Source organism: Cebidichthys violaceus, unplaced genomic scaffold (assembly GCF_023349555.1).
Source record: "Cebidichthys violaceus isolate CVI_PGR_0920_01 unplaced genomic scaffold, fCebVio1.0.p SCAF_7, whole genome shotgun sequence".
Taxonomy (NCBI): domain Eukaryota; kingdom Metazoa; phylum Chordata; class Actinopteri; order Perciformes; family Stichaeidae; genus Cebidichthys; species Cebidichthys violaceus.
The window spans coordinates 17,254,621-17,268,808 of NW_027176927.1; the positions used below are offsets into that span (position 1 = coordinate 17,254,621).

Genomic DNA, 14,188 nt, shown 5'->3' on the forward strand with positions numbered 1-14,188 from the left:
TCATTAGTTTGTTTTCGGGTTAGTTTAGTCGAGACGCGTTTTTGTTGTTTTTTATACGAGCCGCTCGGGTTTTTTCATCCCTCCAGCTTCAGAGTCGCCGTGGTTCTTCTACACATTGTGTTTTATCACAGAACATATATACAGTACATTAAACTACTGAAGTGAATACCAATGGGAAGAGTGGCAAAACCATGGCATGGATCCCACAACGCATTGGAACAGGATTCTAATGTATGGAAAAGTATTACGAGGTAATAATGTGGATTAAAAAAAGACTGTATTCAATAAGGAAACATTGTTATCACAAATATGCTCATCATGAGTTTACGTTCCCCAACCCATTACACCGCTCAACAGTGACTTCAGGCCATAGTAATTATAATATTTGATGGTAAAAAAGTTAATTAAAACTTCAATAACAAGACATCCGCTGATTTTCAACATAAACTCAATCTTGATAGGGATTCCTTCATTTTTTGTGGCGATCAAAATGTGTAAAAGGTGACCATTTCTAAAATCACATTGAATATAATTCATAAAGTCCGTACTGTACATATGTGACAGCAGCTCACCAGGACCGACGGCGTCTCTGAGCAGAACCGGCCCTCGGACGTCACTCCACCGCTGCCAGGAGACCGGCCCACCAAGGCCCGAAGCTTTGAGGCTGCTTCCACAAATGTCAAATATGACTTTATCTCCTGTTGTTAAATGATGTTGCATTTCTGTAATCTACACGTGTCCTTGAGGACGTACACAAGGTGGCACGGAAAAACCTGAATCTAGTGAGATGCAGCCCACGTACAGTAGGAGGGTATATTTGGACCTGCAGTCTCGTATCCCACACTGCCGCGCCTCATCTGGACAGGGTGTCCATGCATCATCGTGTGCCTTTAATATTTAATGCCGGATATAAATGGGCCAATAGGACAAGTCTCCACATGATTGAAGAGCTGGTTTAAGCGCCAATGCTGCATCACCGACACCAAGGACAGCAGGTAAGGACTACGGCTTACTTCCACACACACACACACACACACACACACACACACACACACACACACACACACACACACACACACACACACACACACACACACACACACACACACACACACACACACACACACACGACCGACTCAAATGCACACCTACACCTACCAATCATGAGAAACCTTGACCGGCAAAAAGCAGCCGAGGCAAGGAGTAGAGAATGAGGCAAAGCGCCTTAAATGAACGGGACGAGGACGAGGAGCTGAAACCACTGTGTGGAGCGGCAGAGCATAAATCACACCGATAACAGTGTGGGCAGGTCACAGCCAGAGGCATTAATAACAGACACACACACACACACACACACACACACAGGAGCAGGGTGGCAGTCCTGGGGCCATGCAAGCAACAAAACACACATCATCACCATGAGGGAGCCCTTACTCGTCTCACTAGCTCGAGCGCACACACACACACACACACACACACACACACACACACACACACACACACACACACACACACACACACACACACACACACACACACACACACACACACACACACACACACACACACACACGCGCATCTGTCGCGAGAGATGATTTATTTCGGTGGAGTGCTGGACCTGTCATGCAACAAGTAAAAGAGCTGGAGGGAGGGAGGGGGGGGGGGTATAAAAACAAATCTCATTCCCTGCCTGCCTGCCTTGGCTTTTTCTGACTGAGAGAGGAGGAAGGTCTGAGCAATAGGTCGGGGGGGTAGGGAGCGAGAGTAAATGTAAGGGTGAGAAACCCGAAGGATAAAGGAAGTGATGACAAAAGAAAGAGAGCAGGAGGGGACCAGGTGAGTACGAGGAGAGCAGCCAGGTGAGCCTGGAGCCCCCCCCCCACACACACACACACACTGCCCCTATGAGCTTTGGCTCCTTTTGCTGCCAGCAAATAGCTTTTCTAGTCTTCCTCCATCAGTGAGAGTAGATAGCACAGATACACAATGCTTTTATCCACCCAACTCTTGGCAGTCTGTTCGTGTGTGAGTGTGTGTGAGAGAGAGAGAGAGAGAGAGAGAGAGAGAGAGAGAGAGAGAGAGAGAGAGAGAGAGAGAGAGAGAGAGAGAGAGAGAGAGAGAGAGAGAGAGAGAGAGAGAGAGAGAGAGAGAGATGAACTAGTGTCAGGAAAAGGAGGGGGTGAGAGATGGACAATTGGCCAAAAACAACTCGATGAAAGAGAAATAAATAAAGCTATATTCCAGCAGAGCTTTAAAAAGAGCCCTGAATCTACAGAATAGCCTTAAAGAGGTAATGTGAAGAGGCGTCGGCACTAAAAACAAAAAGGAAGGAGGGAAGGTCTCACTGGATTTGTTGTGTTGGCTTCCTGGTGCTGAGTAAATGCCATAAGGTATTGAAAGCAAAGCCCGGAAAGCTCCGACTTTGTACAAACCTGGACACACACACACACACACACACACACACACACACACACACACACACACACACACACACACACACACACACACACTTTGCCTGCTACCCACAAACATACACTGTTATTGATCTAGCGCTACCAGAAGCTAGCCCAGTGAGCTCGCCTCACACAGAGAGGAGGCCCAGGATTGATATGTGGACAACGTGTTATAAATCAACAGGCTTAAAATTGAATCGTGCAAAATCAATTGCGGCCCAAATCCCCTGTTGGCTGCCTTTAATTCTCATCATAAATCTTCTCTCTCGCTCACTAAATGGCTCATATTGCCGCCACAACGGGGCTCATCTTATGAGAGAGACGATCCAGTAATGACTTTTCTTCCAGCGGCACTCGTGTGAAGACGAACTCTGCACTCAAAGTTGTCTTGGAACAGACAGACAGACAGATCATGTGTTTTGGAACCCGGGATGACCACGAGGCCTGCGTTGTGCATCGCTCATGCATCACTTTTACGGTTTGGAGACTGTTAATTGTTGCAGTCGGGGTTTGATCGCATTCTATTAAGGTTTAGTGTTCAACCTTTTAGGGAAAATCATAAATGAATGTGACTCAAAAGACTCGGCTGAGAGGACAGAAACTCTCTCAGCCCTGATGCCGGCGTGGGCTTTAGCCATCGGCCCATATAAAGTGCCGGTAGCTCGTTGTCCCTGACACCCAGTCCAGCTATGAGTCGCCATCACACCGATATCTGATATCAGTTTTGTTGCAACCCTGGTTTTTAGTGGCCTCATAAAAAGGTTCAGAACCTACAGCTTCAAAATGAGATACGCTGCAACTCAATTTGTTGCAAAATACATTTTTGTGCCGATGCTTGGCATACAAAGTAGAAATCGATGTTCATAGCAACAGAAGATATGAAATGTTGATTCATCTGCTGGAGGTCCTGATTCAGAAGCTGATGCTTTCGTTGCTGAATGAAAGTTTAACTAGAGAGGATTTGACGTGACGCAGTCAGCTCCGTTGTTTCACTAGAGAGAAGACGCATCGGTCTGCTGGAGTTTAACTCCTGAAACACCCGCTACGCTCCCAGCTGTACACAGTGGCTACAGAGCGGACGATTCCTCACAGAGGAGCATCAGCCGAGGTTCATCTCCGCTAGAGTCGAGCGGCTACAGTTGATCGGACCTGCTGCTGCTTTCTCAATTTAACCTGAACGTCTGGTTGTACGTTGCTCTTTGACAAAGAAAAGCTCGCTACACTCACTCTGTATATTTTGGCCCTAAAAGGTGTCACAACTCGTACCGGTGCGAACCCAAAATCATCTTTCACATCTGCACACTAATTGCTCAGGGTGTCTGATTCTGTTGGGCCGTGTCAGACCCGTTGTGTGAAGTAGTCCCAAGACTACCGACAGCCAATGGGAGGTGTTGCTGCAATAAAGGGAAAGACATAACCTAGAGGACAGAGGGTCTGAACGACAGCGCTCCCTCACAGACGTTCAGCTGAATCTCTGCTGGCTCTACTCTTTATGAGCTGCTACTCAATTTACTTTGCAGCAAACGTTACTCACCCATCTGTACCTGTTGTTGCATGGAGCAGTGCCCAGCATGGAATCAGATTGCGGCTACAATCATTTCTGAATGACTTCTTTTATTTTATTAAAACAGGTTTGTTTGGCTGCTGTAAACACTCAGCTGACTGATTCCCTCAGTGTTTACAGGCGTCACCGGGACGGCACAACTTCAACAAGCACACATAAACTGTGTTACGAAAGACAACACAGTGGTTAGTAAGTGTACTGGACAGATGGGGACATGTGTCCACTGGGTAGTTAGTTATCTCTGGTGTCCCTGTGAACAACATTCTGATGAGCCCGTCTTAAAGCACCTGAGGCGAGAGGAGGGGGGGGGGGGCTGCTGTTCTGGCAAAGTGTTGAAAAATATCTGACGCTGCTTTTTAATGCAACTCATTTTGACACATTTTCTGCTACTTTTCATCACCCGAAGCTTTCAAACCATAAAGAGACTTTCTGTAAAAATGCTCTCTGGCTGATGCTTCATTCTCCGTGTGTGAACCGGGCCTGGGTCTGACGTGCATCACGCGTCAGAATAAATTAAAGTAAGTTCTTCTGGAACACACAGTCGGCCGTGTGATCTCAGTAGGTGTGTAATGGAAGCCGCCGCCGCGCAGCACTCCGGCTCCTGAGGCAGCAGCATCCACCGCAGCCTCTTCAAAAGACGAGGAAACGATCCAATTCCACCACACAGCTGTGGCGACGTCGTCTGCGGGCGACCCTCCAGCTAAACCTCCGACAGACGGGTCGTGACGCAACGCGGCAGCAACCGCCGCATATCAACGGCGTTCAGGTGGAGCGCGTTTCAGAACTCTGCCTGAAAGAGACACCTTTCCTTCACCAGTCTGCATCCAAATGAGGTCACTGAACGAATCACGGCTGCTTTCTTAATTTCAAACTGCTGCGAGTGAAAAGGTTTGCTTGATGAAAAAAAACAAGAACAACTAATTAGAGGTCTAAATAATACACATTGAGGTGAAATATTTAGATCTGAAATTAGGGCCTGAGACTCTAGGGCAGCTTTAATGAGCAAGATAAAAGGAAGGTAGCAGCTGGCAACTTCAAGTCCTGCAACTGCGTTCAGAAACAGCGAGCGAACGAGCTGCTTTGTGTCCAGAGCGGCGTGGGGCTGGAGGAGGGAGAACACCGGGGCCTGGCAGCGAAGCAAGTTTGTCCTCTACTGTATGTACCGAGGTACTACAGAAGGAAAACTACTACTGCTGCACTCAGGTTGGGAGAAAGTAAATTCAAAAAAAGGTCACCGGTCAGAGATCAGTAACACGCAGAACCAATGAGCAATTCAAACCCCCAAAGATCAGCAACTGTGATTCCACAATGTTCCTAAACTTAAAGAGTGAACTATCTGAAGCTTGAGAACATCTGCAGTGAGCTGAGAGGAGACATCAGTCCAAACAGTAGAGAGGGGAACAAGTACCTCGGCTATTTATTATGATTATTATTATTATTTACATTGGTGTATTCGGACCGTTTGGATGTTACTCTAATCGGTGTTTCCGTTGTGGGACACGGAACATAAATCCTATGATTAATTAAAAACTAGAGTTAGTCGAAAGGCCCAACTCAAACTTAATAGACTCGGTCTCAAAGAAGGCACGTGGGCCATTTGGAAAGCGACGACGGCATGATTAATGAAAGATTAATGAATGATTAAATATGATGCTAGTTACTACAGTTACATGACTGTAGCCTGATGTCTAACAACGTAACGAGCACGCCTGGGCATCGTTTAAAGAAAGCAGACTCGTGCGAGAGTGAAGCAAGGATCCACACAGCAGCATCGTCACCCTGTGATGCTCGTGTGTTGTATTGTTTTAGCATTAAACGCCTCTTTGGTTTCCCAGCAGCAGCTAACGCGAACTTACGGTTAGCCTATTATTAGCCTTTTAGCCGGTTGAGACGTTATAGACAGCAAATATTATCCGTTTGTCAATAAAGTGTGTGTTTAAGTAACGCAATACACGCTACAGACATCAGCTAAGGGTATAAACCGCAATACACGTTACAAAACACCGCTTCACATGATCTGTCCGCCGTGACGATGCTAACGCTGTAGCTAGCTAGCATCCATCTCCGGTAACGCTCGGGGACCGGTGTCTCTCCGCCGACATTAAACACGTAGCGCTGCAGGAACACTTACCAATCCCTCAATTTGGATCTGTTTGACGGGAGAGTCCAGAGTACCGCTCGTGGAAGCCATCACGGCGCTAGATGCTGAAGCAGACTCTTTACGTGAAGCCATCTGTGAGCAGACACACGCGGAAAAGAGGGAGGAAAGAGTTCCGTGACGGACGTTTCCGGTAAAGATGCGTCCGCTCTCCTGTCCGTAGAGAAACAAGGGCTGAGTTGATGCGGCCTCTTTAGTTGCAACCAGTGGATTGCAACAACTCAGCTGTTTGGTAGTTAAATAACAACAAATAATTGTATTAATTTGCCAATTTACATAATATCACGATAAATATGTTATATACATACATTATATACATATATATATTTACACAGTGTATTCCACTGGCAGTTCTTTGAACAACTACAGAATAAGAGGATGGAGGCCCATTTCTGAAGTAACACTACTGTGAAAGTGAACCAAATACTACCTAGACCATTAGTACCAACGTTGACCCTGCTGCAATGCAGCGGTAAGGACTCTAAAATACAGGTCAGTCAGTCAAAAGGTGAGTTAAAACTAGGACAGTTTCTATATTAATAACATACATTTCTTCTATCTTTATAGCCTGCTTTCATTAAGGCCGCTACTAGTAAATGTGTGATATAATATGGTGCACTGTGAATGAATAATATCCAGTTACCAAGTACTTAAAACACTTTATTTCAAATCTTTACAGATGTATCACAACTAGAGGTTACCCGAAGACTAAAAAGGTGGGATACTGAACTTAACTGTAACAAGTACATTACCTAGTGACATAATGCAAAAATATGAATAAGCATAAGGTACAAAAAAAAAAAAAAAAAAAATTTCACATAAAACTGATTTGACAAACTGCCTGAATTATACATCTGACACATGATATTTAATGCCGGGTATAAGTTCCCAATGTTTCGACAGATTAATCATTTTGTTTATCATGAAAGAACAAGTGCAACGAGGACAGGATGGGAGCGGTTACACTTCTGAGCAATAAAACAGTACCTTTCCAGAACATGTACAGAGTCAATACAGGATTCCATGTGAAAATACAGGGCTCTTTATCTAAAATCTGCAATAATTCAGGTGTGAGGGCCAATGGTATGAAGACTTATGACATAAGCAGACAGTGAAAATTTAATTTAAAAAAACAAAAAGGAAGAAAAGCTTACAAATCAGTGACTGAAAAAGGGTTGTTTTATAAATATACTTGTTAAAACATTCTTCCTCACTCCGTTTCAACCGAATGAAATACTGCATGATTCCACCTGAAGTACAGTAAAATCCTTTTGTTTCTTTTAAGTTTCCAATCCATCCCACCCCCCAACCCCTACTCCCTCCCCTCCCCCAGAACAAAATGGGACAGGAACTCACAAAACAAAAAGGCCAAAAGTTGAGTAATTCAAAAAAAAGTATGTCTGTTGCAAGCAGAGTGTTTGTCTGTTCTTCCGATGTCTAAATGAGGTGGAATCTGGGTCCAGCAGTGGCAACGATGTCGCTGTAGGGCTCAGTCTGGGTGACCTCGATGGCTTGCTGCTTCTTGAGGACGAGAAAACTGTAAAACTTGGCGGCTGCCTGCTTCTTGTTGTTGTTCCGGCACAACTCAAGCAGGCTGACCGAGTCTGCTCCCGTCTTGGCCATGACGCGCTACAGAGACAGAAGCACAAGTGTCAGTTTAAAAAACAACAATGTATAGATTGACAGAAATATAATCCCTCTGGATCATCCCTTATGACCCACTGGAAGTGTGTTACTTGGCTGTATCTGCAGAGACACTCCCCTCTGCCTGGACTTTATATTCGTATTTTGCTGTGTTTTTGTTTTCGGCCCAGACGTGATTGTGTAACCGGCAGCCACCCAATACCTTAGTCCCGCCCCTCTGCATACCGAGGCTCACACACACACACACACACACACACACACACACACACACACACCTCACAGGTGTGATGCAGCAGGATGAAGCCTGCATTCATTCAAAATCCAGCACCTTCTCACAGGCTTTTCGGGAGATAACGCGTTTATTTATCAGAAAAATGACAGCTGACTAAGTTTACTTAAAGTACATTTTCTTTTAAATAATTTGAAACGTTCGTACCTGGAGACCGTGCAGCATCTGCTGGGTTCTCTTGTTCCATCTCTTCTCCTCCTGATCCTGGTCTCCGGTCTGACCGTCCTCATCCTGAGAACAATAGATGATCATCAGCATCAACCGGCTCGCACTCAAATCACAACACAGACAATCAAATCAAAGTCGCCACAGAAAGGCATGTTCTAGAAAACTGCTTAAGTTTGCACGTTTTATTTTATATTTACATGTCGGTAGTTTCTTTTACATCAGTTTGGGCAGTTACTGAACAACGTGACGGGATGTGGCAGTATCAAACTACAGGATCAAACTACAGGATCAAACTACAGTGCATCTGTGTAAGCAGCTCTTTCCAGCTCACCTCCTCTTCGTCACTATCGTCCTTCTTGTCCTTCTTGTCACTGAGCAGGTCGAGCTCGGGGACCAGCTGGGTGAGGTTGAGGCTGCTCTCCTCCGGGGGCAGATCCACCTGTTGCATGTCTAACCTCTGAGACAACACCGAGCGGTCGGCCACATGCTGCGGCTCCAAGGGAGTCATCTGAAGACGGAGCAGGAGGCACCCAGGTGAGGACACGCACTTCAGTCAACCGACTTAATTATGTCTCAAGCATTTCCTCAAGTTTACCGCTTCAAAAAATAAATCCACCATCTGGTGTCGGATTTAAATTAAACATAAGATCAGTGTGACTTGATTAAAATGAATCGAGGGGTGGTATTGGCATTGGAGGCCTTTAAACATCACTTTTTCTACACTTCGCCGCCGCCACATGAAGTGTCGAGGAAGCATTAAGGAAACGCAATACTGGCGTTTTGACGGAGAAAAAGAAGATTTAGGTGACAAGCACTCACAGGAAGGGCGCCCTCTTTGTCGAGGGTCTTGCGTTTGACACCGCGAGGGGTCGACGGAGGAGGCATGACCGTTTCATCCAGGGTCGTCCTGCTGCCCTCCATCGCAGACGCTGCCAACATGCTGGACTCCTCCATGATGGTCTGGTCTGAGGGTTGGAGGAGAGAGATAGTTCATGAAATGTAAAAAAAGGGGATTATGAAAGAGGACACAGCCTTACTCAATGACCGATGACATGTCTGGGATACGACCTCCTCTCGTCTCGTCAAAGCACGACTTACCAATTACATCCCTGTGCTGACTCATGACCTCCTCTCTCGGCACCTCTGGGTTCTCCAGCTCTTTGAGGAACTCGTCCAGACTGTCGGCTTCGCCGCCCTTTCTCCTCTTCCTCAGCTCGTCCGGCACCAGAGGCGTCAAGCAGCGTGTGAACATCTGACATCAGAGGTTTAACAGTTAAACTTTAGGTTTATTGAAGGGGAAAAAAAAAACCCAGCAGTACAAAAAGTCAAAATAAAAATAATAAGTATACGTGCTCTGATGTCATCCGCTCACACCGCGTTGGACTGACAGGCTTCCAGAGACACGTTACTCACACGGTTCATTCCCAGAGCCGTGATTGTTTTTAAGAAAGCTCGTAAGCCATTGTTTTACCGCTTTCCCTCATTAATGATGTGCTATCTAAGCCACCCGTAACCCATTCACTTTTAATTAGAAATCCGCTGATTAACCGCGTGCCCATCTAGAACTGCAACCCACACATCACTAGCAGGGAGCGTTAAGATGCGCGACAAAAAAAAGAAAGAAGGGAAAGAGGTCTGCTAAATTATGCATCAACACGCGTTCCATTCAGTATTCTGGAGGGGCAACGTGTGGGTTTGAGAGGATAGGGAAAAGAGACAGACAAAACCAATCACTTCCTCCACCTCCTGTTCCTTCAATGTTCTCATTTTAAATCCCACAACCTGCACAGAATGTCAATGAAAGACACAATATTAGAAATCTACTCTCTCCTCTTCCATTAAAAAGTGCCTGAGTTTGACCTACTTGGAGAGTCAGACAGCCGCTGTGGCTCGCTCAGCACCGTTCCCCAAAGCGGTGATACCGCTCGTCGGGGATTTCAAACCGCTCTGGTATGTTGTCAGATACTTACTAGCGGGTAATGCGTGTGCATGTTTATTCACAAACGCGCGCCTATTTCTAACAACACGTCACCTTGAGCAGCCTGGCATTCCACAGGGGCTGAGCGGGCAGAGAGAAAAGCTTCTCCACGCCTCCGGTCTCCTTCCACATCATGAGCTTCTTGGTGGGAGGGGCCAGGTCAAGGGTGGTGACGATGTCCGAGTAGTCAGACAGCTGAGCCCTGATGGTCTTACTGTCCAGCTCCTTCACACTGTCCACAATCAGCTTCCTCTTACGCTTCGCCTTGGTCTCTTTCACTGGAGACGAGGTGAAAGGAAATAAAATACTTAATTCCACGGTGAAGCAATCAGAGAAGAAATACTTTAAAAAGACTTACAAAGAAGATGCAGAGTATTATAGAAAGAATACAGCCCTCTCTACAGAAAGGTGACGGAGGGTCTTACCAGTGATGTCGATGGGCTCCAGGGCGAAGGCCTCCTCCTCGTTGTGAACCAGTGTGGTCTGCTCCGTCTGGTCGGCCATTGCTGGCAGTGGCTCTGCCGGGCCGGAGTCTGGGCTGTCAGGACCCGCTGCGCGCACACACACACACACACACACACACACACACACACACACACACACACACACACACACACACACACACACACACACACACACACACACACACACACACACACACACACACACACACACACACACACACACACGACAAATTCAGCGTCAACAGGAATCTACTCTCGCTCGCAATGGCCACCAAGCCAGAAGACCCCCCCACAATCAAGTGAATGTACTTTATTGAAACATAGCAACGCTATAAAAAGGGATAAATGGATACAAGAGAAAAAAAAAAAAAAAAAATCTATATATTCTGCGTTGCACACTCTGCAATGAGGCAAACAGGCGTAACTTTACTCACGTGACTGCAGGTTGTCAAAGTCGTCCTCGTCGTCTCCGTGGTCGGGGGGCATCATGACGCTTTCTGTGATGGCTGGAGGGTCATCAAAAATACCTCCTCCGTCTTCAGAGCTCAGTAGCTTATCAACTGGGAAACAAACAACCAGGATGAACTATGAATAACTTAAAATCATAAAAGATCTCACAGAACGTCCAACAGTAGCCCGATGTAGACCGGCTCACCCAGCATTCCCCCATCACTGTTGCCCATGGAGCCGTCCCCGAAGTCATCATACTCCATGTGGTTGGACTTGTCAGGGAGGTTGGCCGGGCCGGGCTCAGCCTCCAGCAACAGGTTGGAGGCCGTGGCACCGTGCATGATGTCCTCCTCGAATGTGCTGGCTTCACGCATCATTTCTCGGTCGTCCATACCAAAGTCAGCTGAGCAGCACAGATGAAAGAAAACATAAAAGTACGAACAGAGAAAGTCTATTTTGTTGCATTATTCTAATAATTAAATCCCAAATGATTTTGCAGACAGATAGATAGATAGATAGATAGATAGATATATACACACACATATATACACACACACACACACACACACACACACACACACACACACACACACACACACACACACACACACACACACACACAGTGTCCTACCAAAGTCATTGTCCTGCAGGAGGCTGAGGTTGCCCACATCTTCCCGCATGGTGATCTCTTCTACTCTGCTCTGGTTTAAGGTGAACTGCTGGGCCACATCTATGTCACTGTTAAAATTTAAAAGAAGACATCTAGGATGAGCACAACAGCTGGCACTCGAAGGACAGGGGGGGAATGAGTCGTAACTGAAGTTATCTTACTCCAAATCAGGAAGAGGCTGGTCAAAGTCATGGAACTCCTCCGGTAAGGTGATGGCGTTGTAGGCCGCCTCTCTGTTTTCCTCAGGGAGATCCACCACACCTGAATATAGACACAAGTAATGATGTTGTTATAACACACAACTGTTCTCCAAGAGCAAACCAAAAGCAGTTCACAGGCTCGTATAACCCTGCTGGTCAGAGATGGAAAAAAGGCCCTGGAGGCCCCGTGTCTGTACATGTTCTGTTTTGCTTCAACCTTGTATCGGTGCAACAAATGCAAAAGCGAAGAAAGCACTTTGCTGCAGTACTGATTTGACTCGTCACCTGTCCTTACCTGGCCTAAACGCCATCTTGATCTTGATGAAGGCTTCATTACAGTCAGCAAGCAGGTACTTGGCCTTCCTGTGGTAGATTCTCACCACCCCAAGGAGCAGGTGGCCTGACGTACGCAGCGCCATCTTCACCTAATGGGGGAAGAATTCAACAAAAGTCACGTCATGTTGAGATTTCCTTTGTTCAAAAACACACAAAAATTACTGCAACAACTCAGGATCTGAGCAACAACGCAAGGCTGCGAAGTACAAGGCCTGCGGCAGAGACCGTCCTCTCGCCTGCGTTACCTTCGGTGAGATGATGCTCTCCACGCTGCTCTCAAGGTTGCATTCAAACACATGGGCCTTGGTCAGCTTCTTGTCCCAGTGGGCCGCTAGCCAGATCTTGGCCAGCGGCCCACGTTTGCTGAGGACAAAGTGGGCGTAGAACATTGCCCCGGTTCCCCTGGCTCACACTCACTCAGGTATGGTTCACCTGGAGGAGAAACAATAAAATAAATAAAACAGAATCTGTGATTAGTTTGTGTGTAAGAAGGGGGGGGGGGGTTGTAAGCAATAGGAAAGCTTGATCAGAAGAACCAGACTATCACGACTGATTTAAAAAAAAAAATGGTTTTAGCCAACGTTACATTAGGTAACTTTAGTTACTAATAAGTAACGTCATTATCTTAGGGATTACTTGGCGGGGATGGGGTCTGCTTTAGATTGAATCATTAGTTTAGCTAAACTTGTGTCGGCTCACTAGCTAACGTTAACCCTAAGATCGTTGGTGGTCCCTCAGCACGTCTTTTGTCCCTTGTCGTGCTGTAATTTTGTCAACCCTAAACTTTAAACATGTACGCTAGCATTACTCGTAAACTGAACAGGGCACGGTAGATTACAAAAAAAAATGCAATTTTAATCAAAACAAGCGCCGACTTTTTACAAGTTCCGCCTATTTCCCAGCCACGGAGGAAAACATTGGGAATGCACATGCCTAGTGTTAACAAACACTTCCCCTCGTGCTCTACTCTAGTGAATTCATAATTTTGCATAAACGCGTCGTTATTTTTGTTAAGAGAAACGCGCGTGGTTGTATAAGTTAACGTTATGCTCTTAATACGGCGTAATGCGTTAAGAGCGCCAAGGGGTTGGTCAACGCCAGCAAATAGTCGGCGCCATCAAGTGGGACGAACTAAATTAGCCGCCAGCTAACTACAAAATGAGCAACGAAAACGATTCATACCGACTTAAAGTGCATTTAAATATAATGTAGCTTCTCTAAAACAGCGGGCAGAAATACAGTTCACCCGTGAATAAACAATAAAGCGCGCGAACGTTACTCGTACTCGTTTCCCCTCATTCAGCACAACTGTATCGTTAGCTGGCGGCTAACGGCTCCTTGTACAGTGAAGGCCGCGGCGAATCCACACAAACGTGCGCGCTTCTTTCAGCTCGTGGAGCACACAAAACCACGCGTGAACATTTCCGCTGCAAACACACTTACCGACGGTGTCCCCTTTACAGTGAAAACTCCAGTGATTATGTGATTTCTCCCCGCGAATTATCCCCTGTTGTACTCATTAAAACAGCCAAGATGGCGCCAGTCGCCTTCCTCCCGCTCACCGCTGTCCTTTTAAAATCGGCAGGATGTTTACAGTCAAAAAATGGCGGAGGAGGAGTCTGCCGAGGCCCGCTGTGAGCACCAAGCGGAGATAGGGGGCGCTGTGGCACAATGCTCACCAGAGACATATAAGGTGCTTAATAATGAATCAATCAATATGATTATGATAGCACCGCGTGTCTGCTGTACACGTAGTACACGTGCAAGTGACACTGAATCATCTGCTACACTTGTTATTGTTATTGTCACATATT

General features: G+C 46.3%; 2 protein-coding genes across 2 annotated transcripts in view; both read right to left on the minus strand.

The window, feature by feature from the left end:
* The window catches only part of LOC137891463 (eukaryotic translation initiation factor 3 subunit H), a 42,871-nt gene extending 36,578 nt beyond the window's left edge, over window positions 1–6,293 (minus strand). Inside the window, exon 1 of the mRNA XM_068736070.1 lies at window positions 6,149–6,293. Within this exon, the coding sequence (XP_068592171.1) occupies window positions 6,149–6,250 (102 nt within the window). The 5' untranslated portion in view covers window positions 6,251–6,293. The remainder of the gene's footprint in view (window positions 1–6,148) is intronic.
* Window positions 6,294–6,822: 529 nt separating this feature from the next.
* On the minus strand, window positions 6,823–13,956 carry LOC137891252 (double-strand-break repair protein rad21 homolog A-like). Its single transcript, XM_068735769.1, has 14 exons — window positions 13,818–13,956; window positions 12,620–12,806; window positions 12,334–12,463; window positions 12,000–12,099; window positions 11,800–11,906; window positions 11,374–11,571; window positions 11,153–11,278; window positions 10,680–10,805; window positions 10,309–10,532; window positions 9,375–9,528; window positions 9,096–9,241; window positions 8,608–8,784; window positions 8,256–8,339; window positions 6,823–7,804 (listed from the first exon to the last, which is right to left on the minus strand). The coding sequence occupies exons 2-14, from the start codon at window positions 12,761–12,763 to the stop codon at window positions 7,613–7,615; spliced, it is 1,908 nt and encodes a 635-aa protein (XP_068591870.1). The 5' UTR covers window positions 12,764–12,806; window positions 13,818–13,956; the 3' UTR covers window positions 6,823–7,612.
* Window positions 13,957–14,188: the final 232 nt, after the last annotated feature.

Excerpts from the sequence above, each read along its gene's own strand:
- LOC137891252 (XM_068735769.1), bottom strand. The coding sequence starts at position 12,763 with ATGTTCTACGCCCACTTTGTCCTCAGCAAACGTGGGCCGCTGGCCAAG. Across the intron at positions 8,785-9,095 it reads ACAAAGAGGGCGCCCTTCCT|ATGACTCCCTTGGAGCCGCA; the intron begins GTGAGTGCTTGT and ends CTCCGTCTTCAG. Across the intron at positions 7,805-8,255 it reads AGATGCTGCACGGTCTCCAG|CGCGTCATGGCCAAGACGGG; the intron begins GTACGAACGTTT and ends CTGTCTCTGTAG.